At 45.4% G+C, this 24975-nt stretch overlaps 9 protein-coding genes across 9 annotated transcripts; 4 read left to right on the forward strand and 5 right to left on the reverse strand.

Annotated features, from left to right (window-relative positions):
• Positions 1-354: 354 nt before the first annotated feature.
• T069G_10183 (sugar transporter domain-containing protein) lies at positions 355-2007 on the reverse strand (the record flags this gene model as incomplete). Its single annotated transcript, XM_056177393.1, has 4 exons — positions 355-371; positions 602-1016; positions 1071-1554; positions 1625-2007. 4 exons carry the CDS (start codon positions 2005-2007, stop codon positions 355-357), a joined length of 1299 nt encoding a protein of 432 aa, XP_056023683.1.
• Positions 2008-2801: 794 nt separating this feature from the next.
• T069G_10184 (phosphoenolpyruvate phosphomutase domain-containing protein) lies at positions 2802-3832 on the forward strand (the record flags this gene model as incomplete). The annotated part of the gene is made up of 3 exons (XM_056177394.1): positions 2802-2862; positions 2995-3080; positions 3140-3832. 3 exons carry the CDS (start codon positions 2802-2804, stop codon positions 3830-3832), a joined length of 840 nt encoding a protein of 279 aa, XP_056023684.1.
• Positions 3833-4177: 345 nt separating this feature from the next.
• Positions 4178-5743, reverse strand: T069G_10185 (FAD binding domain-containing protein; the record flags this gene model as incomplete). The annotated part of the gene is made up of 2 exons (XM_056177395.1): positions 4178-4398; positions 4465-5743. The coding sequence occupies 2 exons, from the start codon at positions 5741-5743 to the stop codon at positions 4178-4180; spliced, it is 1500 nt and encodes a 499-aa protein (XP_056023685.1).
• A 3855-nt stretch (positions 5744-9598) lies between these two features.
• Positions 9599-11242, reverse strand: T069G_10186 (aldehyde dehydrogenase family domain-containing protein; the record flags this gene model as incomplete). The annotated part of the gene is made up of 3 exons (XM_056177396.1): positions 9599-10974; positions 11051-11138; positions 11207-11242. 3 exons carry the CDS (start codon positions 11240-11242, stop codon positions 9599-9601), a joined length of 1500 nt encoding a protein of 499 aa, XP_056023686.1.
• A 494-nt stretch (positions 11243-11736) lies between these two features.
• Positions 11737-13227, forward strand: T069G_10187 (alcohol dehydrogenase groES-like domain-containing protein; the record flags this gene model as incomplete). The annotated part of the gene is made up of 7 exons (XM_056177397.1): positions 11737-11855; positions 11924-12070; positions 12143-12239; positions 12316-12499; positions 12569-12849; positions 12916-13037; positions 13095-13227. The coding sequence occupies 7 exons, from the start codon at positions 11737-11739 to the stop codon at positions 13225-13227; spliced, it is 1083 nt and encodes a 360-aa protein (XP_056023687.1).
• A 1282-nt stretch (positions 13228-14509) lies between these two features.
• T069G_10188 (uncharacterized protein) lies at positions 14510-15112 on the forward strand (the record flags this gene model as incomplete). The annotated part of the gene is made up of 3 exons (XM_056177398.1): positions 14510-14536; positions 14597-15036; positions 15091-15112. 3 exons carry the CDS (start codon positions 14510-14512, stop codon positions 15110-15112), a joined length of 489 nt encoding a protein of 162 aa, XP_056023688.1.
• Positions 15113-15377: 265 nt separating this feature from the next.
• Positions 15378-17559, reverse strand: T069G_10189 (fungal specific transcription factor domain-containing protein; the record flags this gene model as incomplete). The annotated part of the gene is made up of 5 exons (XM_056177399.1): positions 15378-15646; positions 15716-16469; positions 16539-17328; positions 17385-17449; positions 17515-17559. 5 exons carry the CDS (start codon positions 17557-17559, stop codon positions 15378-15380), a joined length of 1923 nt encoding a protein of 640 aa, XP_056023689.1.
• Positions 17560-19464: 1905 nt separating this feature from the next.
• T069G_10190 (AMP-binding enzyme domain-containing protein) lies at positions 19465-21449 on the forward strand (the record flags this gene model as incomplete). The annotated part of the gene is made up of 8 exons (XM_056177400.1): positions 19465-19807; positions 19859-19934; positions 19992-20254; positions 20297-20628; positions 20694-20788; positions 20843-20964; positions 21025-21170; positions 21225-21449. 8 exons carry the CDS (start codon positions 19465-19467, stop codon positions 21447-21449), a joined length of 1602 nt encoding a protein of 533 aa, XP_056023690.1.
• A 565-nt stretch (positions 21450-22014) lies between these two features.
• Positions 22015-24370, reverse strand: T069G_10191 (acyl-CoA oxidase domain-containing protein; the record flags this gene model as incomplete). Its single annotated transcript, XM_056177401.1, has 7 exons — positions 22015-22171; positions 22232-22508; positions 22559-22640; positions 22692-23330; positions 23400-23505; positions 23571-23682; positions 23821-24370. The coding sequence occupies 7 exons, from the start codon at positions 24368-24370 to the stop codon at positions 22015-22017; spliced, it is 1923 nt and encodes a 640-aa protein (XP_056023691.1).
• Between the last annotated feature and the right edge of the window lie 605 nt (positions 24371-24975).

Consider the following 24975-nt stretch of genomic DNA (forward strand, 5'->3'; position numbering starts at 1 on the left):
TATTATTCATGAATCATTTGCTGCAAAGGTTTATTGTTTTCTAATGTTATATAGGCATGATGTTGTTCTTGAGTGTACGTTAGCAACATCTGGAGGGAGTGGAAATACATAAGTTAATATTGCTAGACTCAGTGGCATAGGGAAGTAGTTAATTTCGGAATGTATGTCTGACTTGACAATGTGAAAATTGCGAATTGAACCTACTAAATACGACAAAGGAATAAAGCAGCTGATTAAAGAGTACATGAAGTTTCTTTTGATACTAATTTTTCTGAATAGTTCGCCATTTTTACTCAGGAGCAATATTGATAATAGATTTATAGTTCATTCAGTAGCTATTAGGTATTTGAGAACTCAATATGTTCCCCACGCTGTTTATCCAAGTCAGTGGTATTCCCTGCGCTACTTAACTCTTGCATATTCCCTTGATTAGCCTCTGTGATATTTGCATTTTGTTGAAGAGAAAGTTCAATGCCCAATTTCTCTGGCCCGATAATTACGGTAATAAATAGAAATGCATATGCACATGCGGCAAATATGCAAATCACTTTGCCATAATCATACTGAGTAATCACCCCGCTATTCAAGCTTGCAGGCTTACCCAGAGGAAACCTTTGTCCAATGGTAGCTTCGATAGTTGATGAAGCAGACGAGGCAAGGTTGCCCAACTGATACGAGGTACCCACAACGAAGGTTCGGAGAGCTGCGGGCGAAAGTTCCATTAAATGAATTGGCACGACGCCACAGGTACCCTGAATAGCGAATTGCTGAAAAAGTGCTGCAGCAATGATAGCCTTCGTATGGATAAATGTGTACGGATATAGCAACGCAGCTCCCAACACAAACATGCAGAGCATACTGAGTCTTCGTCCAAATATTTGGGAGCAGTATCCAACGATTGTACCTCCGATAATGGCTCCAAAGTTGGAAACGACTTGCACGATAGTTACCGTGGTAGCCGAGAAATTGTATTGGTTCTTCAATAATGTCGGATACAGATCTTGCGTCCCATGTGCCTAGTTGTAATGAGTTGGTCAAGCTGCTGTTCTCTGGTCCATGATCCCACTTACCAAAAAGTTGAGCCCTGCCATAAGCAATACAAGGTAGATCAAGAGTAGCCAGTGTTGCTTCACAGCTATTTTCCCTTCTTTCATGAATGTTTGTGCAGCAGAAGGCTCCTGCTCTCGAATTCTTTTACGTTCCAGAAAAGTCTCTGTCTCAGGGAGACATAATCTCAAAAGAATGATGAGGACAGGAGGGCCCGCCCCAAACCAGTACAGTGGCCTCCAGCCGTGAGGAGTCGTATTAACCAAAGCTCTTGAAAAAGCAGTCGCGAGGAGATATCCAAAGGCATAACCTTGTTGGAGTATGCCAGAAAAGAGACCGCGTGCGGCAGGGGGACAGTCTTCCAGAGCGGTTGCAGCGGCATTTCCGTATAAGCCACCCATAGCAATTCCATATAATGCTCTGACCACTAGGAATTGGACATATGTCTGACAGAATCCGGTAGCCATTTCAAACACGACAAAGAGGATGTTGTTGATAATGAAGGGCCTATACGATCCAAGAATTAGTGGTCAGAGACATTTCCATACAGTCGTCGAGATCCAATCAATCTTCATACCATTTTCTTCCGTATCTGTCTGCTGCAACTCCAAAGATGGCCGCTCCAATAGACCTGAACATGAGAACAAGAGTGATACCCCAAGTAATGTCTGAATTACCCTTGTTGAACGATTGGGCAATCTCCGTGACTGTCAAAGGGACCGTGAAGAAATCAAAGGCGTCCCAAGTCCAGCCAGCGAACCCGACGAGAAAGAATAGCCATTGTTGTTTGTTTAACAGGAAAAATAATTTCAGAGGATTTGGAGTTTTGTTCATTGGAGGTTTCAGCGTTGTTAACCTGGTCATGATGTATTGACCAGCCGTAGGCCGATTTCGTTCAATATGAGACGCATCTTGGACTTGGGCTTCCATCTCACCAGCAGAGCTGAATTCCACTGTCATAGTTGGAAATAAGAGCCAACGAAAATTGATTGATTGAAATGACAACTTCGAAGAACAAGTTGTCGTATATGAGGTAGAGATCCCTCCGATGGTAAGAAAGACGGATCTATCAGGTCTTCTTGCTCAGTCCGTTGGCCATTTTATACGATGGAGCTGAAGGCGTTAGAAGGTATTGAAATGCCAATCCTCTTATTTGTCGGTCAGTTGGTGCCATAGGCATATACTCTGTTGCTCCTGTTCCCCAGATTCCCCGCAAACTTGCCCACATCAAACCTAGATCCAGAACCCCATGTTTCCCCGGAATGAGCTACCAGTCATATGGCTTTATTTTGCTCAGCGAACTTTTAGCTTGGCTTTAGGCTGGATGGTGTAGGCAAGTGGCTTTTCTTAGGCACGTCTGGTCATATTTTTGCGTCGGCGCCGACCGGCCCGGGGCCACCAAGTTGAAGGATAGCGGCCCGGAACGGAGAGCGTCTACATATTTTGAGTAAATATCTCAGTAATGCATGATGAAGAATAATTTGGTGATAGCCAAGTGTAGTTCCGGGATATCCGGCTCGGCTGATAGTATAATAGAATACGGTTAATTTCGGTTTGCTACAGAATAGGAGATTTGTTACTCCGATGGTTATTCTCGGCATATTTTTGACCATAGAATAGCCTGCAGAATCGTATATAGTTGCTGTGAAGGAATTTATGAGGGCAATGTTGATGAATGTTTTCAGTGAAGTTGTCTGGCAAATTGCGAAAGTATAGAGCTCAGCCGGCTACAAATTTAATGAACGTTGCCCAAAATGAAACCCTATCCATTCCAATTCAACAGCATGTCCTCGCCAAAAGCTGAACCAAACAGAGGTACGGAGTCCACTCTTCTTTGTAGGGGGCAAATACCTTCTATTCAAGCATCGCAGCTTCGGGCTATGATTCGCGAAGCATACTCGGACCCAAGCAAGATTCTCGCTACATGTTGCTCTGATGATGGACTAGGATCACGCCTGGTCGAAGAAGCTGGGTTCCCGTACATATTTTTGGGTGGATTCATGGTCGCGTCTAGCTTTGGATTACCAGATACTGTCAGTTCATGATTCTAAGGTGTGATGAAAGTGAGGCTGCTATGCTAACGATATAAAAGGGATACATTGCCTTTCAAGAAATGGTCAACCGCATTCAAGAAGTCAAACGACAAACTACGATTCCTATCATTGCAGATGGAGATACTGGATACGGTTCTCCTGTAAATGTTAGGCGCACAGTCCAAGGTTTCGCCATGGCTGGTGCAGCGGGTATCATGATCGAAGATCAGACTTGGCCGAAGCGATGTGGCCATACTAAAGGAAAATCTGTAGTGTCCAGGGAGGAGGCCTTCGCACGAATCCAAGCAGCTGTGGATGCCCGCAATGAAGGAGTCGATATTGTTATCAACGCTCGCACGGATTCTTTTATCCTCGGATGGGACGAAGCAATTTATCGAGCAAAGAAGTTCATTGAGATTGGAGCAGACATGGTTTTCCTAGAGGCTCTTCCAGATAGAGAGACGATGAAGAAGACGGTTGAGGCCCTCAATTTCCCCGTCATGGCTAACATTATTGAAGGTGGCTTGACAGATAACCTCTCAGCTGAAGAGCTTGGCAAAATTGGTTTCTCAATAGCTGTATATCCCTTTACAATGGTGGCAGCTAGAGTCAAGGCTGTGAGGGAGGCTTTGGAGCGTTTGAAAGCGAGTTTCACAGCTGGGGCACCTCCACGTATCATGTCTGCCGGAGAGGTCTGTGAGGCTGTTGGCTTCAACAAGTACTGGGAGCTGGAAGAGAAGTATAAATATTAGTGGTATCTAAATGATAAAAGGGCTATGATTCACAGACAACTGTAGAAACTATATTGAGAATGTATTAATGAATGTTGTAGTATTTGATATGATGGTGCCGTTAAATTCTGTTCCTGGTTTATAATGGAGCTGGCTCAAGATTACGAGTTGTTCGCTCAGAACGGAAGATCTCAGATGAAGTATACTAACTTGTTTCACTCAGCCCTCCGTATGATATAAGAAAGTAACAAGCTTTCTGTTAATATATGATCTTTGTCTCTCGGAAGGCAAGAATTCATCTATCATTTTGTCTAAACTAATGGCGCTTCTTTACAGTCTCGATGTCCATTGGATAATATTTGCCACCTACGCCCTATTCTGATCTTTTGCCCTTCTCGCCGCAGCTTGACCAGCCAGTCGCCCAAACACTGCACCCTTAACTAGACCCGCAGCGCCAGGGTAGTTGAATGCAAAGAAACCTCCACTAATCTCACCGACAGCCCAGAGACCAGGCATCTTCTCTCCTTCATTGTTAAGAACGTGAGCGTAGGGGTCAGTCTTGAGGCCGCCGTATGTGAACGTAATGCCTGTGCCAGATTCGTAAGAATAAAACGAAATGCATTGTTAGGCCCACAGATGGGGCATAAACTTACCACATGTAACAGCGTATGCAACGAAAGGGCCTTGATCAATCGCCTGGGCCCAGTTGGTCTTGGGGATAGCCAACTTTGTTCTTGTGGATAGACCATCCAAGTGGAAGGGGTCGAACTGGCCCGTCTTTGGCACTGCAGCGTTGAATTCTCGAACCGTATCAACAAATTGCTTTACATTCAGTCCAAGCTTTTGAGCAAGTCCCTCTAAAGTATCATCAACTACAGGTGTGGCGGTCGAGTAACGCGGCTCCAAAGTCTTGAGGACTTTCTGGTCGAAGATCTGGAATGCGACTGCTTCTTTCTGCTTGGCAATCTGCTCTCCAATGGCAGCGTAAGTGAGCTCGAACGTGTTCTCGCCCTCATTCACAAATCTCTGTCCGTCTTTGTTAACCATTATGGCAAAAGGATAGGAATATCGGCTCGTTTTGTCAGTCAGCCTGAGATCGCCAACCGCGGGGGCATTGTGGTCGACGGGAACAGCATGACAACCGCCCCAGTGGCCTGTAGCTTGTGCTCCGTGAGAGATGGCATTCTCAATCATGGTGCCCGTATTATAGCGGCATCCACGGACTTTAGCCAGATCCCACCCTTGCCCAAGGTACTGACGACGAAGGCGGGGCGATGCCTCGAAGCCACCACATGCCAGAATGACCTGGCCCTTGAAATCGACAAAGCCGTCCTTCTGTCGCGCGCGAACTCCGAGGATGTTGTCGCCATTGGTAATAAGATCATAAGCAGGAGAAGAGTAGTGAGCATCAATGGAACTCTTCTCTACAGCCGCCCAAAGATTGTCGGTCAGACCAATGCCTTCGTTATCGGCAATTAAACAAAGCCCTGGGTTGATGTCCACAACATCTTGTGTGATTTGATCTTCGCTGAAGAACTTACTGAGTGCAAGCTTCCATCGCACTCCCTGGTCGCGCATCCACTTTACGGTATCATAGGAATGATCAAACATGACATGCATTGCCTCTTTATCGCAGTGACCGCGAGAAGTCTCCAACATCTCATTTGCATATCGCTCCTTGGTGAAGGGCACGAGCCTTGCGCGCTTGGCGAGATATTTCCAATCTGGGTGAATCAGTGGCTCAATATCCTCCATGCCATTGTGGACGATCCTGAATGCAGCAGACGCAAAACGACTGTTTCCGCCACGGTAAGCTTTGGGGGCTGCTTCGAGGATGGCAGTTCTGGAGCCAGCTTCGTGAGCAGAGAGAGCTGCAACGAGGGCTGCGTTGCCGCCGCCGACCACAATGACATCATATGAAAGACTTGTCATGTTGATAATATTGACGTAAAATAAATTGGAACTGAAAGCCTGGTTCTTGGGAACTGGTATGCTGATCAAGTGGTTAAGAGATGACCTGAGAGGCAGCTTTCGTTATCGACGATGACACTTCGTAATATATATTCGATTACTTCTTCTCCATACATCCATATACTTCCTCAAACTTTACGTCTCTCTTTACGAATCTTTATATCACATGACATTTATTTTAACGTAGCCTAAATAATGTCTCCAAGTAAACGGAGCGGGTAGGATAGAATCCGGAGCGAAGCGGCGCTGAATAGGTGTCGTATTGTCCTGGAGGGCCGCTCCGCTCCGAGAAAGAAATTCAGGTGGCCTTCATTTACTTCTTTTTTTTATTCTTGATCCTCATTCCACTTAAAGGAAGCAACCTTCTACCCATTGTTCACCTTCACGGTTAATTATGCCTAACGCCGCTTACATTACGCATGACGATTGGTCTCCACCTCAAGTCAATGCTTTTTGCTCCAAGCTTTGATCATTATAACAGAATAATGACCATTCAGATTGATTGTATATATAAGCTTCGGTTGAATCTAGAGTCTGCTGGGGCTGCAACATTGTCAGTACAATAGGGATCACAAGTTAAACAGCACATTTGATCAGGCGTATTTCTGCCGACATGACGAACATCCCAAGCTAACAATCTTTAGAGCTCCATCTACATTTCATGAATTACATTAAATATCGAAATTAAATCCATCCGCGGTCAAATCCATTCCTGACGCCCATGCAAAACTTGCCCAGTCCATGTCGGTTTGAGCTTGCAATTCAGGTGCATTTGAGCTCAACACATGTTCTGTGGCTGCGGAAGCTGCCTCCGACACTGCGTCTGATCCTATTGGAACTTTGGAGCACGATAATTAGTGAGATTTCTCGAAACAAGATGCAGCGATCAACAAGCAGTAAACAGCGGCTATTCGGGGCATACGAACTCGTCGCGGAAGAGTTTAATCCAATACTTCGTTGTCCTCCGACGTTGTCCCTCCAGTAGAAGAGACAGTCATACGCTAAACTGGCCCCAAATCGGCTTCGATGAACCAGGGATGGAGGCTGCCAACAACCAGGCGTGCTGACGGTGTCTGTGCTCAGCCAAAGCTGGCGCATGATCTCTGCATGCCGTCCTGCAACGTCGTTATTTTCCACCGAGCATTTCCTCATGGCGCTTATAGCCTGGTTTAGAGTGGCATTTCCCAACTCTGTGTCAACATCCGGGCTGTAAGATGAGTTTAGGACTTTGAACACAGCTCCCGCGGCGGTGAATAGCATTCGGAATAAGTGAACTGGGATATGTGCAAAAAGGCTTATCCTAACGTCCACTTCAACAATATATGTGATAAAAGTAGTCGCAAAATTGTATGCTTCTAGGACGGCGAGTCTTCTCTCAGGAGAATCGGGATCGAAAAAGTGCTGGATCAGCAAAAACAGCTTCACTGCCGTATAGTGAAGACGAGTCAAGTCTATTTATGTGTGAGGCCAAACTGCGGAACCAATAAGGATCAAATATCTTACCGGAAGTTCCATCCATCCCCTGGAAAACGTTTTCAAGATCAGCTTCCAGAGCTCTGACAAAAGGACCAACATTTGTCGGTTCCGGTCCCTCAATCTCCGCTGGATTGTCGAACATTGCTCTTGTAGCTTTACCAAAGAACCCTTGTAGTTCGGTTTGAGATTTCAGTGGTTGTGAAATACGTGGGAAATATTCATCTCTGATTCTTCCTTTGAGAGCGAAATTGGATAGTGTTGTAGGAAGTGATCCATATCCCGCAGCATTGCTAGTCAAAGTTAGCTGTAGTTCAAGGCAAAGCTCACGCTGTGTCACTTACTTGTGAGCTACTATAATACAGGCCAGCCAGGTTCGGATCTTCTCAGTTTGAAGAGGTTCTGTGGAAATGCAGTTGAACCGAGAGAAATAGCCAGGTTGATCTGGTTGATATAGACCCAACTGGGTAGCCATGCTTAGTGCAATATCACCCCATACCGGAGTATTTTCAAGCAATAGTGAACACGTTGGGAAAGGCCAAGTGCATAAAAGCAGCAGCGATTGTATAGTGGTGAGTTGGTTCCCTCGTGTGGAAATTACTTCCCAAGCAAGCTTTGTAACACAGCTGGATAATTTCCTCAATAGGCTGACGTCGCGCTCATAACGACGCGCAGCAACGCTGATTATGGTCCAAAATAACAATGATGACTTGGATAAATACTCATGGGGCGTCTGATCAGGATCAAGAAAGGGGAGGAACGGGTGATACGAAGTAAAAAATCTGCTCTTGATTAGCTGTGCAGCACCGCGGATACACTTTGGCCATCAAATAGAACATACACATTGAATAGCTCATTGATATGAGTATTCTTGAGCCGAACAGCTCCTATGCAACAAGAAATTGCATCAACAGAAGTGGGAGATGATACTGAAGGCACTGTACGACGATCATTCGGCGGTAAGAAATCGCTTCCCGCGGATTGAGAAGGTTGTAGAGACGGATCGATAGCCGGATGCACCACCACCTGTGATATATCTCTCTGACGATCTGATATAGGCGGTGAAGTTTCCACTCGTGGTCTATCTTGGGGTGTTGGCGCTGTTGAACTTCCTTGCTGCGAATGTTCGAGAGCATTCATGAATACTTCAAGGCGCTTTTCCAATTCATCAAATCGCCTAGATACCTCCATTATAAACTGATCGTTCATGACAATGTTTGAGTTACTTGCCTATTTTTGTTATTTCTGTGAAATTGGGGGTCTTCTTTGCACAACAAGCCGTGTTTCTCGCACCGCCTACAGCGGCCATCGCCTTTCTCGCAGCGAGACTAGGATTGTGTGTTACAACTGTTTATGCATGAACCTTATGGGCTGAGAAGGGTGTCCTACCTTACTCTGCCTGCAGGAAGTGCAGGCCATCCGCCGACTGGCAAGCATTAATAAGAATGAATGTAGAAGCTGGCTACGCTGAGGCCAATGGGGAGAAGTAGATGATGTGGTTGGGTGGATGGAGCCAATGTAGTCGTTCAGCTCCCTTAGTACATATCCCACGCACCCGAGAGTACCTAAGGGCCTTAGTCATCTTCGTGAGTAGTGGCGTACCCCGCAAACTGGTATACCCTAGAATCTTCATGCATTTTAATTATTTATTACTGCAGTATCCCTAAAGAGAGTTGACTTCATGTTACCACTTTATATAAATCATTCACTATAGTATATTTATAATGCTATGTCAAAATTAACTTATAGCTAATAGTTGATACAACTTATGTATAACAAATAGTAATAGGCATTAGCACTCTTTCTGCAAAGCACAAGCCTTCTAAGTTCGTAATTTGAAGCATAAACTAAGTGATTGCTAGTTATTATCACTATACCTTTTTCTGCAAAGTACAACTTCTCGTAATAATTTAACTCGCCGCTCCGGCCCGGGACTCAGCTAGTACCTCCAAGGCAAATTGAACTGGAAAAAACAAATGTTCAGTAATTTGCCAATAAAGTATTACCTCGCAAAATTCGTTGGTGGATCGTTCTTTTCATGGTAGCATGCTAACAGGAGGAAGTTAGCCAATTCCTTATCCTGTCAAAAACAGGGTTTAATTCTGGGGAGATCCACCGACGAATTTTGCGAGGTTATGCGGTAGGTAGCTGTGGAGAACAGACTAGAGAATGCATCTTTGAATTGGTACCTAGGTAGGCAGACAGACACCAAACATGGCGTAAAACAGCTCTATTGCTATAAGAATTGGAAATAAAATAACCTGTTATATCTTAATCCCTAACTAAACCTCAACGTGGTTTAATCGCTATTGCAATAAGACGCATAACGCTATATTTTAGTTTTCATAACCCACCGAGAGTAATACTCTTTATATTCGTGTATTCTTTCAGAGCATGGCTAGAACCTTCAATGCCTAGTCCGCTCTCCTTGACACCGCTGAATGGCTGCTCACAAGCGCTGACCAAACCAACGCGACATCCTACCATGCCAACTTGAAGGGCTTCTGCGACATCCCACAACGTGTTGATGTTTTCTGTGAACAAATACCCTGCTAGACCAACATCGGTATCATTTGCCATACTAATGACTTCCTCCTGGGTGGAGAAAGGTATCAGACATGCCACTGGGCCAAATGTCTCTTCCTGACAGAACAACATGTCCGACTTTGATCCAGTGATGATAGTTGGAGGATAGAAGTTGGGTCCGTAGCTGTCTTCGGCTTTACCTCCGAGAATTACTTTCGCTCCTCGACTCACCGCATCATCCACATGCCGTTGCACCTTCTCCACCCCTTTACCGGCATACAACGGTCCGAAATTCGACTTTGGATCCCAGACGGAGGCTGAAGGCCGAATTGTCTCGGCAACTCGAGTCTTGAGCCGGTTGGCGAACTCGTCATATATTTTCTCGTGGATAAATATGCGATTTGCACAAACGCATGTCTGTCCAGAGGACCGAAATTTGGACAGAATCATGCCATCCACTGCGCTGTCTATATTGGCATCTTCGAACACGATAAACGGTGCGTTGCCGCCCAACTCCAGGCTGGTCTTCTTGATATGACGTGCGCATTGTGTGTTCAGAATTTTGCCCACTGCTGTTGAGCCGGTGAAACTGAGGTGCTTGACTAGCTTGTTGTTGCAGAGTTCCTCTCCGATGATGGGCGTCGACTCTGGGCTACAAGTGATTACGCTGAGAACGCCGGCGGGAAACCCGGCGCGCTCAAATAACTTGGCCATGGCAATAGCACAGAGCGGTGTCTCTGGAGCAGGTTTCAGAACCACGGTGTTGCCAGCAGCAATTGCGGCTCCAGCTTTTCGAGTGATCATTGCCACCGGTGAGTTCCAGGGGGTAATAGCGGCAACAACACCTTGAGGTTCTCTAACGGTCATGATGCGCGTGCCCCTGCGGTAGGCTGGGATCGTCTCGCCGTAGATGCGTTCGCATTCGGACTCAAACCAGTCAAGGTAATCTATGCCATATGCCACGGTACCAAGCGATTCACTAAACGGCTTGCCGAGCTCAATGGTACATAGTGCTGCTAGATCATTCCGTGCCGCCTTGATGAGGTCTCCCCAACGACGCAGCATGAAGCGACGGTCACGGTGCGGAACCTTGCGAAAGATTTGGAAGGCATCTTCAGCAGCCTTGATGGTGTCCCGAACCTCTGCAACGGATAGATCAGGTACGAGGCATACCACTGCATCATCGACCGGATCTTGGCCAACGTTAGCATGAAGAAAGAAATGCAATACCATTATAGAAGCTGTTTAGGGACTACGATCTCTACTCACCATGTACAGGAAAACTCTTTTTACTGGCAGCGGTAATCCATTGCCCGTTGACGAAACAGCGATTGTCAACTAAAGACGGATCCTCAAACTGATGATCGTTTCTCATACATCAGCCAAATTTTGAAGACATCCAGAGTACCCTCTGCATCTACTTACAGTGTATTCAAAATGTTTTAACAAAATAGACTCCATTGTGAACGGCTTGTTTCTTGTAAAACAGAGGTATACTGTGCTCTACTATAGGCGAATAGTTGATGACGATAAATAGATAGACTACTCATAGCTCTCTTACTCGAGCAGCACACACTTCATGCAAATCACACCTAATGACTGTCTTATTAACGACGACAGCAATATTATGCTAACTCCGATTAATTTGATCAAATGATGTCGGCGATAGCCTCAGCGGTACCTTAGTTGTCGAGCTAGTGGGCGCCACGAAACTCAAAATCACCGAGAGATTCCCCGCTCGGCGATTGCAGGGTTAAGCAATAGCTGTACGAACAAGTCCAAATGGCGTTGAATTGTTCTGTAGACGAAATAAAGGAGCCTAATTTGTGTTTACTAAATCTCGTTTATCGCATCAATGGAAAACGATCTTGTGTAAAACCCCCCCGGGTATCAATTTCTCCTACAAGTGCAGAACAAAAATTATACATTGTCAAAGCTGATACAACATGGCGACAATGCGTGCAGTTGTGTTCAACGGGAAATACGACGTCAGTGTGGAGGATCGACCCTTGCCGCAAATCGAGGATCCTAGAGATATTATTGTCAAAGTGCAATATGCTGGGCTTTGTGGAACGTACGTATTCTTTACAACCCATCAGGTAGCTCTACCAAAAGGTTTGCAAAGCTGATCGCTTTGACTAGCGAACTACACATGTATCGCGGTCATCACGAGGTCCCTCGGGGATTCATTTTGGGACATGAGTTTAGCGGCACTGTGACCCAAGTCGGGGATGATATCAAGTTGTTCCACGTTGGGGATAAGATTACATGCCCATTCTCGATACAGTGGTATGCCACATCCATTACGCTTAGCCATTTTGCACCAGCTATGAGGGAAGTTCTAATATTGAGTGACCTTAGTGGGGAATGCTTCTACTGCACTCGTGGCCTAACCTCCCGTTGCGTCAAGGTTTCATTGATTGGCACCACAGCATTAGATGGAGCTCAAGCTGAATATGTAAGCCTTGTCTCTTGCCTTTTGGCCACGCCATCTCTATGTAATAATCTCCAATTATGACTGACGTATACTTTAGTTGCGGATCCCTTTGGCAGATAGTACTGCTGTCCTAGCCCCCCCAGAAATCGATGAGAAGCTTCTTGTTTTAATGGCTGATATTTTACCTACTGGGTACTTTGCCGCCAGTAACGGCTATGCTTTGCTGAAAGACACGGAGAGAAAGGACGCAGTCGTGGCTGTGGTCGGCTGTGGTCCGGTTGGTGAGACTCATCTTCCGCTTCGAGTCACTTAAAAGATTGTTCATTGACCAAACAACTGCCACTCTGTAGGTCTGTGCGCCATAGTATCAGCCCTCCAATTCAAGCCGAAACAATTATTCGCCATTGACTCCATCCCTGATCGACTCGAGAGAGCAAAACAACTGGGCGCTGAGCCGCTGAACTTTGCCACTGATCTTGAGGGGCTGAAGAAGCGCGTGTTTGAAGTCACTGAAGGAAGGGGAATCGATGTTGCACTTGAAATTGTGGGCCAGAGTCCGGCATTGAGGCTGGCGTTTGATATACTGCGGCCCTGGGGTGTTATCAGTAGCATCGGTGTGCATTATGGAGAGGTATGTGAATCACGATCAATTGAAGTTGACTGCTGGCGCATTTTTATTCTAATTATGAGGTACTAGGTTCCATGGACTGGAAATGAGGCGTATCATAAGAACTTGCGATTGCAAATGGGCCGCTGCCCGGTTCGCGCCGTCTTCCCTCCAGCACTCGAAGTGTTGAAAAAGGCACAGCATCTATTGGGGTAAGTCACATGGATTATTTCGTACGTTGAGCAGATTAGGTACTTAAAGTAAAGCAGCTTCATGTGTGACAACATCATTTCCATAGAGGATGCCGAGGAGGCATATAGGCAATTCGAGAAAGGTAAAATCCAAAAAGTCATATTCGCTTTTGGGGATGATGTGCCAAAGAAAAGGCTAAATGTTGCTTGACTCTGAGTGGAAAATATATGACCTGCCTCTATTTTTGGTTGTAGTATGCCAGGAGAGGCATCTCCTTAGCTATGGCGGCTCCTGGGTAGATAGAGAGACTTGAGGCGTTGAAATAACTAGAAAAGTAAAGGGAAGGGGGGGGGGGGGGGCATATAGTATATCTACTATATATTTAAATCAATAGAATTATAAAGATTAAAGCAAAAAGCTCCTCGTGTAATCAGTAGCCGTCCTCTTTGCTTCACTTATTAATAAGGAACTACTTAATCTTATTACCGCCTTATAGAAATATACCGCAGTTGCACTAGATTAAGTCTAGCATATATACTATTTTAACAGCGTCTAGGTTTCTAATGGCTCTGGTAAATAGCTGCAATTGGAGAACAAAATGATATAGGATATATAGACCTTATGTTCTAGGCATCTTAAGCAGCTTTGACTTTGATTTGAGCCGTCTCGGCTGTGAATAGTGTATACGGAGCTTGTCCCTCTTGCGCAGCCATTGTGATGACTGTGAGATTGGAAACGTTGGGACTGGATGGATGTGCAGGTTATTGAAGTTGAGTGTAAAGATGATACCAATGGTAAAACTTAACTATTTGTTCTTATATACTTTACCTCTTTTTATGTAGAATTGGATTTTCGCTTTTCGCTTTTCGGGGGTTTTCTTTTACCTTTCATTTCGTCATGAGTTACATCATAATCGCTGTATCAGCGGCATAGCAGCGGCATAGCAGCGGCATTCGGTCGGCTCGGCTATTAGCACTTATGGAACTGCGCCATTTCTGCGGGATCCGTATAAAAGTCTTAGGCAGTATAGCATAGTAGACTAATGCAGGACTTTTGTCGCATGCAAGTTGTGACTATTGATTATTCACTTTCTTGTAATAACCTCCAATTATAATAGGGTTGGGAATAGCTTTATCTCTGTATTTTATCCGCCATATCCGGTATCATGCCAATACTCCGCTATTAGCTATGTCGGCAGTTACTTATACCCCTCTCTGTTTTTTTTGTCGTGATAATATATGCGTACCCCTCATAGATCTTGTGTACTTTGAGCGAAATGTATACAAAATAGCGCTTAGAGTTATTGTTACAATAGAATTATAGAATGGAATCATACATAAACCTGTAGGGATTTTGTTTAATATATAAAGAAGGTACTATCTTAAGCTCCTCTTCAAGTATTATAGCATCATCTCTGTTTCTCTTACTTTTGATCTCGTGTAATAAATCTGCCTTATTCTCTCCTTTTTATCGTCTCTATATATTAACAACTATGTCTGGTCGTCTGGCTACATATGATGCAAGTGGTTTAATGTCCTCTATGGGAAACCACTCAAACTAATAGCTTTTTAACATCAAGTCTGCCTTAGAGAGCCGTTTACCAACTTATGGTAAACTTCTTTTTGAGGCCAAAACAGCTAAAGCTCTGACATTTGAGCAGCTAGCACAAATTACTGGACGCACTGAGGTTGCAGTTGCAGCATTATTCTATGGGCAAACAACTGCAACACCAGAAGACGTTGACAAGCTTAGCGCCGCCCTTGACATTCCCCGCGAGGTATTAGCGCAGCAGCTACTTGGCTTCCCAAATCGTGGTCAATCAGGACCTATGCCACCCACGGAGCCGCTTATTTATCGCCTTTATGAGATAATTCAAAATTATGGCTATTCATACAAGGCAGTTCTTAATGAGAAGTTTGGAGATGGCATTATGAGCGGAGTTAACTTTACTACTAAAGTTGAGGCAGAAGTTGACGAAACTGGTGCAAAATGGGCCATTATTACATTACGAGGCAAATGGTTAGTTGACACTCATTTGTTTATCTCAGTGATATTGATTACTAAGATGCATAGGCTTGACTTTGCCCGTTTCTGAAGAGCATGAGTTTCACATACCAGATTAGTTATATATTACTGGCCATTGATTTTATAAATGAGGTTGAAACCATGCGAAGTAATATGACACTCTAGTCACAATCAGGCATTCATTCATTTTATAAATCAGCTCCGAGTGGTTAGTGAGATAGTAATCAGATGCATTATATACCTAGGTATTAATAGCCTTCTGGAATTCTCATTTCACCAAAATGCAATTGTACAAATTAGATTACCGTTCAAAGTGCCACTGTCTTTGTGCATATTTAGCTGTTGAAAGCGTTCAGCGAGGCCATATCCACCATCCCTCCAACCCATGTGCCTAGCATCCAATTTCCCAATGATGCCATATTTCCAAATCCGTCCATTCCTTCCATAAAATATTCATTTGTGTCTAATACCTCTTGCTGGGAGTCTATCGCCAATGAAGGTGGCATATTATCTGTTTCAAGCACTGGGTTTGGATCAAATTCCGTCACCAGCCGTCCAACATCTTCTAACCCCTCATCAGATATTCTTTTCTGAGCCCTTGTTGCTGTGAGACGTGGTCGTTTGATCACTGCTCTCTGCCTAGCAGTGGTTTCCCCTGCGTCCTTAGACATACGGTGAATCGTATCCCATTTGGGACACAGCTCCGGTCCTAATTGCTCGAGGTACTGTCGCTGGTTGTCATCTATTGTAAATGTCAATAGCTCAATATGTTTGTCTTGCTGGGTAGCAGCGCGACAAACAGCGCGAATAACCCTTCGCGCGCCGGTGGCTGACGGGTATCTCTTTCCCATTTCTGCCAAACATTGATCAATAATATCTAACTCATGGCGCGTCTCAACCTCGAGGTTCGGGCATCTCAGACCGGTTGACTGGACCAGACCTGCAGTCATCATATAGAAAACGAATACAGGCGCAAGCATAGGCAACTCGCCCCGGTTCAGAAACTCTTCGAAAATGGCCACAATGAAGGAAGTGGCTAGTAACGCCATAGCGGAAGGCGCATGAGCTTTTGTTGGGAACAAAAGCACCAAGGCAGTAAAGTAAGCAACCCACAGTTGGCGAACCTTGAAATTATATGCGGCCAAATTTCCAGCTTGATGGTATATCCGTAGATCCTCGTGCAAATAACGGCTCCAGTTCAACAGCCTTGCTTCAATCGCCACTCGATTTGCTCGACCAAACATGTCTCTAACAATCGCTTCCGTCAAATCACCTAATATTCCACATATGTCAACATAAGACAGAAATAAGTGGACATCGAGATTAGACTCAGGAAAGTCGTTCAATGTTAGCGGCCTCACATCAAAACCCTCAGGATGTATAGCCCGTGGCCGTCCGTGGCACATGGAGATCAAACAATCTCGAGACTTTTGAGTGGACAGAGTCAGTGAATTCAGTTTATAGTTTGCTCGCAAAACCAGTAACAAAATACTTACGAATATGGTCCACCAAAGTCTCCTCCGTAAGCTAGGATGAGGTTGCTTGCGGTCTGGCTCCCGGTGGAGTCCAATCTGATGCGCCAGACCAACGGTCATGTGCAGCCAGAAGCTGCTGGAGTCGATCGATACATGCTCTGGCCCCGAAGGATTCCACCATTGCAGCATACACATGGCGCGGACGATTACGAGCGGATTCTTCTCATGACCAGAATAGTACAATGCTTTGGCTCGGTGATAAAATGCCTGGCCAACCTCCTGCGCAGTCGGGGCCATTGAAACCCTACACCCTGCAGTACAGAGAGATTGAAAGAGGAGTAATGAGGGTTCGAAGTCGTCTGTCTTTCGGAACTCTGATCGATTCACGATAGGCATCCACGGATAGCATCGCTCCATGAAATGCGAAATTAGGCTGTCCCCAAGAACGCGTGTCGGCAATTCTAATGCTCCGAGTTCTTGAAGATACCTATGATCTACTTCAGAGAACGCGTTGTTTGGTTCATCAGCATAGTCCTTCGCGTCTTCCTCGTCTATCGGGGCTACGCCTTGGACATATTCCGCGCGGCCGAGGTAGCTTCCAGGACTCGCATTGCTTGGCCGTGGTGGATCTCCGGCCTCTGCTCCGTTTGGCTGTGCTGGGCTTAGTAGCGATGGCGCTGAAATGCTTCGCCGTTGTTGCTCTTGCGCTTGTATTGGGGTCGTGATACGGGTCTGGTTATTGGTGCTCCGCTTAGAAGGCGGTAAGTATGTGGTTTGTGGAAGCTCGCCTTTCCGCTTTCTCTGATGAGGCCTATATAATGTCAATATGGGCATTGTAAATTGCGCTTCATTGTAACTCAACCGTACACGCAATCATCCCCGAATATTCGGCAATTGGTACATGGTGGCTCAGCTTGTACGTCGCACTTGACCTGCAACCAGTCTCAGCCTCCATCGTCAATTCTCGTCATTTGGATCTATCGGATTGCCTACGTACCTTTCTCCAATGACAGGCACTGCAGGCTTTGGCCCCTCGACCCATCTTTGCCTCCTGATGTTGGCTTATCATTTATTTCTGGCTACAGCTTTGACGCTGGCAGGAGTACAAGGCAGAAAGTAGAAGTAATAGATGGATGCTAATGTGTTGGGTGAGTTCCGGTTTATGCGGGGTGCGGGGTGCCTATTAATTAATAGCCCCGATACTCCAGTGCTGAGATGCGGCATGCACGTTAACTGAGCACGAGGCAAACTAATAACACAGGCTAGCTCACGCTATAAAACGCCCTTTCCATACATGTAGTCCGGGGTACATAAGGTACTATACAATCTCGAAGGTCTAGTATACAGTAACTTTTCCCAGTTATATGCCTATATCACAGGTATAATAATATCAATCAGCCACTGTAGTCTGATCTAACAATACTTACGTACAGTAAACTATCTAAATTCGTAGATGATAAGTATTTGACAGATCGATCTTCGAACTCTCAAATACCTTACACATATACATATATATTAACTATGCTGGATTCTGATCGTATAGCTCTTAAACAACAGCTTTCCGAAAAAGAGAAAAGGTCACCTTCTATTATTCCATTACACACTTATACATGTCGAGAAATCTTCCCAGAAATTATGTCGGGTCCATTCTCTCCTCTGTCCCTTGAGTGTTGCCAACGAGCACATCAAGATCATCACTTCCTATATAGATAGATGGACTGCCAACTGAAAGTGGAGATATGCCATCTTCGCCACTGTGAAGAAGTTGTGAAATAAATGAACTGTTGGACAAATCGTTGCAATCTAATTCTTGTATCTCAACATTCTGAGAGTCGTCCAGGATGTCATTCCGTAAGCTGCTAATGGGAGGTACTGTTTCCAGCGAGTTCTTCGTAATTTGACCTGAAATAGCCATGGCCTCGTACAATAAGTCGACGGCCTTCCGAATTCCATCCAAAACATCATTGAACTTTTGATAGCACTGTGTCGAACAATTGAAACAATGCATGTTATCAAAAGGTATCCCGAGCTTGGTGATATCACCAAGAGGTAACGCATTCAACTGTCTCTGCCAGTCTGGATCTTCATGTCCATTGAAATCATCCGATGTGGACGGGCTTGTTTCTATAAAGCCGTTGATTTCGTGCTCGTTCGTTTGGCTCAAGCATGGCTGCTGTGCTGACGAATTCGACATCTCATCGCTCGAAGGAGTTGCTATGGATTGGAGCGGGGTAGATGGCATATGATTTGTATCTTTTGATGGTGAACCAATTTGACGATAGCAGGGCTTGAAACGCTTGCGTCTAGTTGTTTGAACGTTGCATTCGGTTTGATCCAGCTCACAGTTGCAACAAGGAAGGCCATGTTCAGCCACGTCGCATCTTACTTTCCTCCTTCGGCAAGCAACGCATGCTATTGCAGCCCTCTTTCTTCGAAATTCGCGCTCTTTTTGTTTCGCGGGATGCGGCACACACTCGAGGATTTGCGGAGTAAAAGACGACACATCCATGACTTTAGTGATGAACCTGGAGGAACGGTTTCCAATAGATCAAGAAAATAGAAAGAAACGAAGAGAGCACCTATATGGAACGATATGTCCATCCGAAGGAGGTGAATGTCGACTTGCGAGTAAAATTTTGCGTCCATCTAGCTAGGTACTCATAGAAACTTTGGGCGTAGACTGATGCGAATACAGTAATTACTTGGTACAGGCCGAAATCTGGAATTGGGTCTAGTCCGGAGCACTTGATTAAAACACCGAAACGCCGAGCACACCGTAAAAAATCGCCGGTTTGCTTCCTCGTCCGCAAGCCAACCAAGAAAGCGGGTAGATGGATCATTGGACCCTGATTGCGCTCATTTTAAAAATTTAATAGATATTGTGACAAGGTGTTAATAGCAAAGGAATTGTTGCATCCGTCCCGTACACATCCCTCTTTGTTGAGCTATGAATTCTTCTCCAAGTGCTGGCGGGCAGTCGTTGCCAAAGCACATTGGAGACAATGTCCTTCCTAATTTTCCTATTTTCAATCGTCTCCTATTCTTCGCAAGTAATAGAGATAAGCTTGTTATTAATGATACTACGAATGGCTTGCAGGCGACGCATCAGCAGCTCCTTTCCGACGTCTTGTACCTCCGCAATGCTCTCTGGACTCGGCTGGACTCAAAGGTGCGAAACCGTCTTTTGGCGGGCGAAGAAATTTGCGTCAATTTACTAGCAGCCGGAGGATATGAGTTCGCTACAGCCTTTTTAGCATTACTGGCGCTGGGGGCAGTAATTGTTCCGATCTGTAAGCAGTTTTAATTCTGATAGTCCTGGTCGAGTGCTGATCCCCGCGCAGCGGCTTCAATTCCCGTACACGAGGCCATGTATTTCGCCAAAACTTCACGATCTATCGGCGTACTATATTCCTCCAAGTGCTCTATAATTGGCGAAGGATTGGCTGGTGCGATGCATGAATCCGGCGTGCCTAGCTTCGTCTCTATGGAGATCCTGCAACAGATCTGCAAGCCACCTTTGCCTGCTAGCAATATAATCATTTCGTCGGATCACCATCTCAACTATCATGGCGCTGGCCTGGTCATATTCACGTCTGGAACAAGCGGTCCTCCTAAGGGTGCAGTTAAGGAACGATCATTTCTTGACACAAACGCGCAAGCTGTTGCGCAATGGTACAATCTACAGGAAAGCGATGTAGTCTTGCACACCCTCCCTGTGCACCATGCTACGGGGATCAGTATCAGCTTCCTTCCATATCTAATTGCTGGGTCTACTATAGAGTTTCAGTCATCTGGGTTTCACCCAGATCAAATATGGGAGCGTTGGCGACAGGGCGGTCTGACAGTCTTCTCCGGAGTGCCGACCATGTATATGAGGCTGATGAAGTATTTTGAAGAGAATATCTCCAAGAAATCCTCGACTGATAGCCAGGGCTATGTGAGGGCTGCAAAATCGTTTCGTCTGATGATGTCTGGAAGTGCGGCGCTTCCATTCTCACTTCAAAGCAAGTGGATTAAGCTGTTAGACGGTAAGCGGATATTAGAGAGATATGGCGCAACAGAGTTTGGCAGTGTCTTCAGCGTAAAACCTGGCGACTCGAATAATCCAGACGTAAGATATCTCTTGCCTCATCTGTCGTGCCGTATAATCGCAGCAAAACTAATACTAGCTGGCAGGGTTCTGTTGGGAAGCCGTTCTTTGGGCTCGAGGTTAAGCTCTCGAACGGAACCGAGGGAGAGATTCTAGTGAAAAGCCCACATATGTTCCGAGAGTATGTTTACTCTTCATTGTCTTTTTCCTGAGTCCAAAAGCTGATGTGTTCAAGATATCTATACGACCCGGTAGCTACTGCTGCCGCCTTTACAGTGGATGGCTATTACAAGACCGGAGATATTGCCAGAAGTGAAGGCGACTACTATTTCATTCTTGGGAGAGCTTCCATTGATAGTGAGTATAGATGATATCACAAACTGCTGATTCTACATACACCTGGCTAATTGATGACAGTCATCAAATCTGGAGGGTACAAGATATCAGCTCTTGATATTGAGCGTGAGCTCCTTAATTTGTCTTATATTAGCGAAGCCATGGTCGTCGGAGTTCCCGATGAAGAATATGGACAAAGAGTGGCAGCCGCAATCACACTGAGAGACGTAAGTTCTTTAAACATATGCACGCAAATCGTACAGCCCTAATGTGAATAATAGGACTACCAGGAGCCATCCCTCCGATTAGAAAAGCTGCGCGCTGATCTGCGATCACGACTGGCAGGATACAAGCTACCAACAATTTTGCGAGTCGTCAAAGACTTTCCTAAAAGTGCATCCGGGAAGGTTGTGAAACGAGTCCTAGGTAAACAGCTCTTCTCTGAGCCTAACGACCCGCATATTCAGGTATGGCGATCTCAAAAAGGCGGCCAAGCGAGACTTTAATATCTTCTCCAATCGACTATTCGTCTGGATATTGAAAGTCATGAGATCGTGTTGAATGAGATAGTCTAGCGTAGTTCCAGGGCAGTACACATGCTTGCCACATGGTTGCGAAATATAGACATGAAGAATAGAGTTGTTCATAAGCATGAAATCTCAAGCGGTTTGCTTTTCTAGATTGGTCATCGAAATGGTCTCGCAAAACATCCTATCCTAGAGGCACCAGTAACAATTATATTACAACACATAGTCAGTGTATGTTGAATGAAGATAACAGTGTCAACACTATCTTCCCACGTGGAGACCTCATAAGACAGGTAATGAATAAGCCATTTTATACATAGCGTTAAATGCTGTAAGATGCCGGCTGGACCCTCGAATAGTAATAAGCAAGACACTATAGCAAATCATGAAAGGAAACCAGGAAAAAAATGCGTGAAAAGTGTTTGAACGATTTTTTGCGCCAGTAACTATCTACCATCTGCTAATATTTATAGTGGCTTTCTCAACTTGGCAGCTGTGATGTTTCCATTTCGCCTCAGTTATAATGGCAGCACGAGAAGTAAATCTACAATTTAGCTAGAATAGCATTGCCATCTCCGGATCCTAGCACAAGCTCTGGGTTCTTATAATCGGGGTTGACGGTAATGCTGTTTAAAGGGTTGAGATCATGAGCGCGATGAAACATGTCCTCATATACACGACCATCATAACGACCCAGTGAGCTAAGCGAACACATTAGATGAGTCCTTCAACGTAACAAATGGCACTAAAGAAGAACCTACCTGTCAAGAAGATAATCTGGTAGAGCCCACACGTCAACCAACCGAACGGCATGCGGCCGTATACGCCTCATCAGTTCAAAAATTCGATCCCGCACCGCGCTGAGTTGATCGAGTGATACCGTCTCAGTTTGTATAAACTCAAGAGCATTGTTCTGCATCGTAAATAGCGCAAATAACCTGTACAGGTCCCACAGCACATTGATCGTTTCCTGTCCAAAATTCTGCAGGTTGGTTATCTGGTCATGAAAATTTCGCACCAAAATGGAATACGAATAAGCTACTGAAGGGTTAACAGAGCCGAATTATTTAATCAAAGCCAGCACTAACCATGTGACAACTGATGCATCTTTATAAGCATCTCGTTCTCCGACCGGCCTTGTTTGACTCTTTCTGCATAGACTTGGAACGTCTGTAGAAGATGGTAAGCTCAATGGCGCCGTCTAATGCTGGATGGACTTACCATCTGAGCTACTCGATGTTCGAAAGCGTCCGCCAGCGCAGAATGGTCCTCCAGGATGTTGAAGCCAGTTCCATTATGGGGCAACTGATACTTTTCGAGCAATTTCTCGGCTCTTGTCTCTTGTTTAGTTCCTTGCTTCTCTGTGATTCTCTTAGCAACTTTCATAAGGTATCGGGCTACCTGCTGGGTGATCATCCAGTTATCTCCCTCAACAGTAGGTTTCGACAGATAATCAGCATTTAGTTGCACTAGCCCACTGTAGCCTCCATATCCATGCCCTCCCATTGCTCGCCTGCATGTCTCAATACCGTTGGCTGCCAGGTCAGTGCAGAGGCTCTTGAGGCCAGATGACAGGCTGTGCAGCTCTGCCATTCCACTAAAGTCATTCTGTGCAATTCTCTTCCGATTGGACAAGAAGGTTTCCTTCATGACCTGGCCTGTGAAATGCAAAGCGAATACGGTGGCAAGCAGCGGCAGGATACGGATCTGCACCGTTGAATAGTCGATAACAGAAGTTTCAGGTGCTTCCGAATGGTCGTCTTTATCTTTGAACTGTCGTCTGATCGTAGTGTAGCGGACTGCAACAGTAACAGCGCGTGCCAGAACCAGCCTGGCGTGGTTCACGATTCGTGATCGAGCCTTAGACAACACTACATTAGCTACATCAAGTACGTCATTCCAACTTCATGCGAGTAGCCTCAAACCGACCTCAGTGAGTGATCCGTACACGACATTAGGAGCGTCTGGTTTCGTGTAAACACCAGTTTCGGGATCTAATTTGGCATATCGATTTAACATGGCATCATGTGGGATTCTGGCGATTATTGAGTATTAGCTTATAAGTTTCAAGAGTTAGCTGCTGAGGTATATGGTGCTTGCCTGTGATGCTTGAAGAGCATAAACGCATTGTCCATGGGCGCGTAGCCATATTTTGGCCCTATATCTCCGACCACAATTCCATCCAAAGGCTGATGTGTCACCTTGTCTCGAACTTGTACAACAAAATGATGAGGGCCCAATCTGTCGTATTCCACTGGATCCTTGGCAGCAGTTTTCTTGGGAATGAGCAGCTGGGCTACTACAATTGCATGAGTAGCCGTGCGGCCTAATGACCCATTCCACCATTTACTCGCTGTCAATGTCGGGCTATGAAGGTTGAATGATTTAGTCGCGGGGTCCCATCGAGCTTCAGTTTCGATGCCTCGGACATTGCTCCCGTGACCCATTTCTGTCTGTGCATAAGCCCCAATCACCTCCCATCGGCCGTGCTTCGGAAGCCAGTACTGCTGCTGCTCATCACTAGCTTGTTCTCGGAGAGTTTGCCGGAACATCGTGGTATGGAGAGTATAAGGCGACACGTCGTCAACAAGATATTTGGCCATTTCGTATTCCTCGTCAGACCAGTGATACTGATCAGCCATTCGTCGGAGAAGCTTTGCCCGAGCTAGACCAAGTAGATATCGGTCAGGCCGAGACAGATTCATTTGAGTTCGCTTAGAGAGAAGCTTTTGGCCCATTAACAAGGGCAACAGACTCCGTTGCATCTGAAGCCATTGCTTGCCCAAAATGAACTCAGAGAGAGCATCTACAGGAATTGATGAACGAGCTCTTTCTTGTTCTATCAGGACACTACCGCCTGGGCCGGCAGGCTTGAGTTCACTGGTAAAGTCTGTCTGCATCGTGTACGAGGTGTTGCTTTCTGCTTGGCTGCGGAATTAGGCGATGATCGAAAAAGCCATCCCAAAGCTATCTAAGTAGTCCAGAATATGTACTATAAACTGCATTGTGTAAATCTATCGTATGACAATGCTTCTCGAAGAATCAGTTGATTGGGTCAAACGATCACAAGTTCCTCTCTGTGAGGAATCGCCGACGATGCGAATTGCCGGCGAATCAGCTGGGATGGGGCGCCGAAGGGCTACTAAAGCGCATCGTAGCGCCGGTAATATCGGCGGTGATTTTTTCGATAGGAAGCCCCAAGTGGCGGTGGACATGGCGTTTTTAGGAGCACGTCAACTGACCAGTGGAATTACCCTTCCCCTTCCCGAAATTTTCAGATAGATTTATAAGTTAATATGAATGCTTGAATAAGAGATGCGGAGTATCGCGTATGGCAACGCTCAGGTGTCCCTTATTGCGGATCTCTCGGAACCCCCGCGGTACTAAGAACATAGTAGATCTGTAGTTACTAAAAAAAAAAAAAAAAAAAAAAAGCAACACGTTCGTGGACTTTGTTGTCAAACTGATAAGTGATATATCACCGAGCATGAGTACTCAGACAGTT

The sequence above is a fragment of the Trichoderma breve genome, assembly GCF_028502605.1.
Source record: "Trichoderma breve strain T069 chromosome 7 map unlocalized scaffold00007, whole genome shotgun sequence".
Classification (NCBI taxonomy): domain Eukaryota; kingdom Fungi; phylum Ascomycota; class Sordariomycetes; order Hypocreales; family Hypocreaceae; genus Trichoderma; species Trichoderma breve.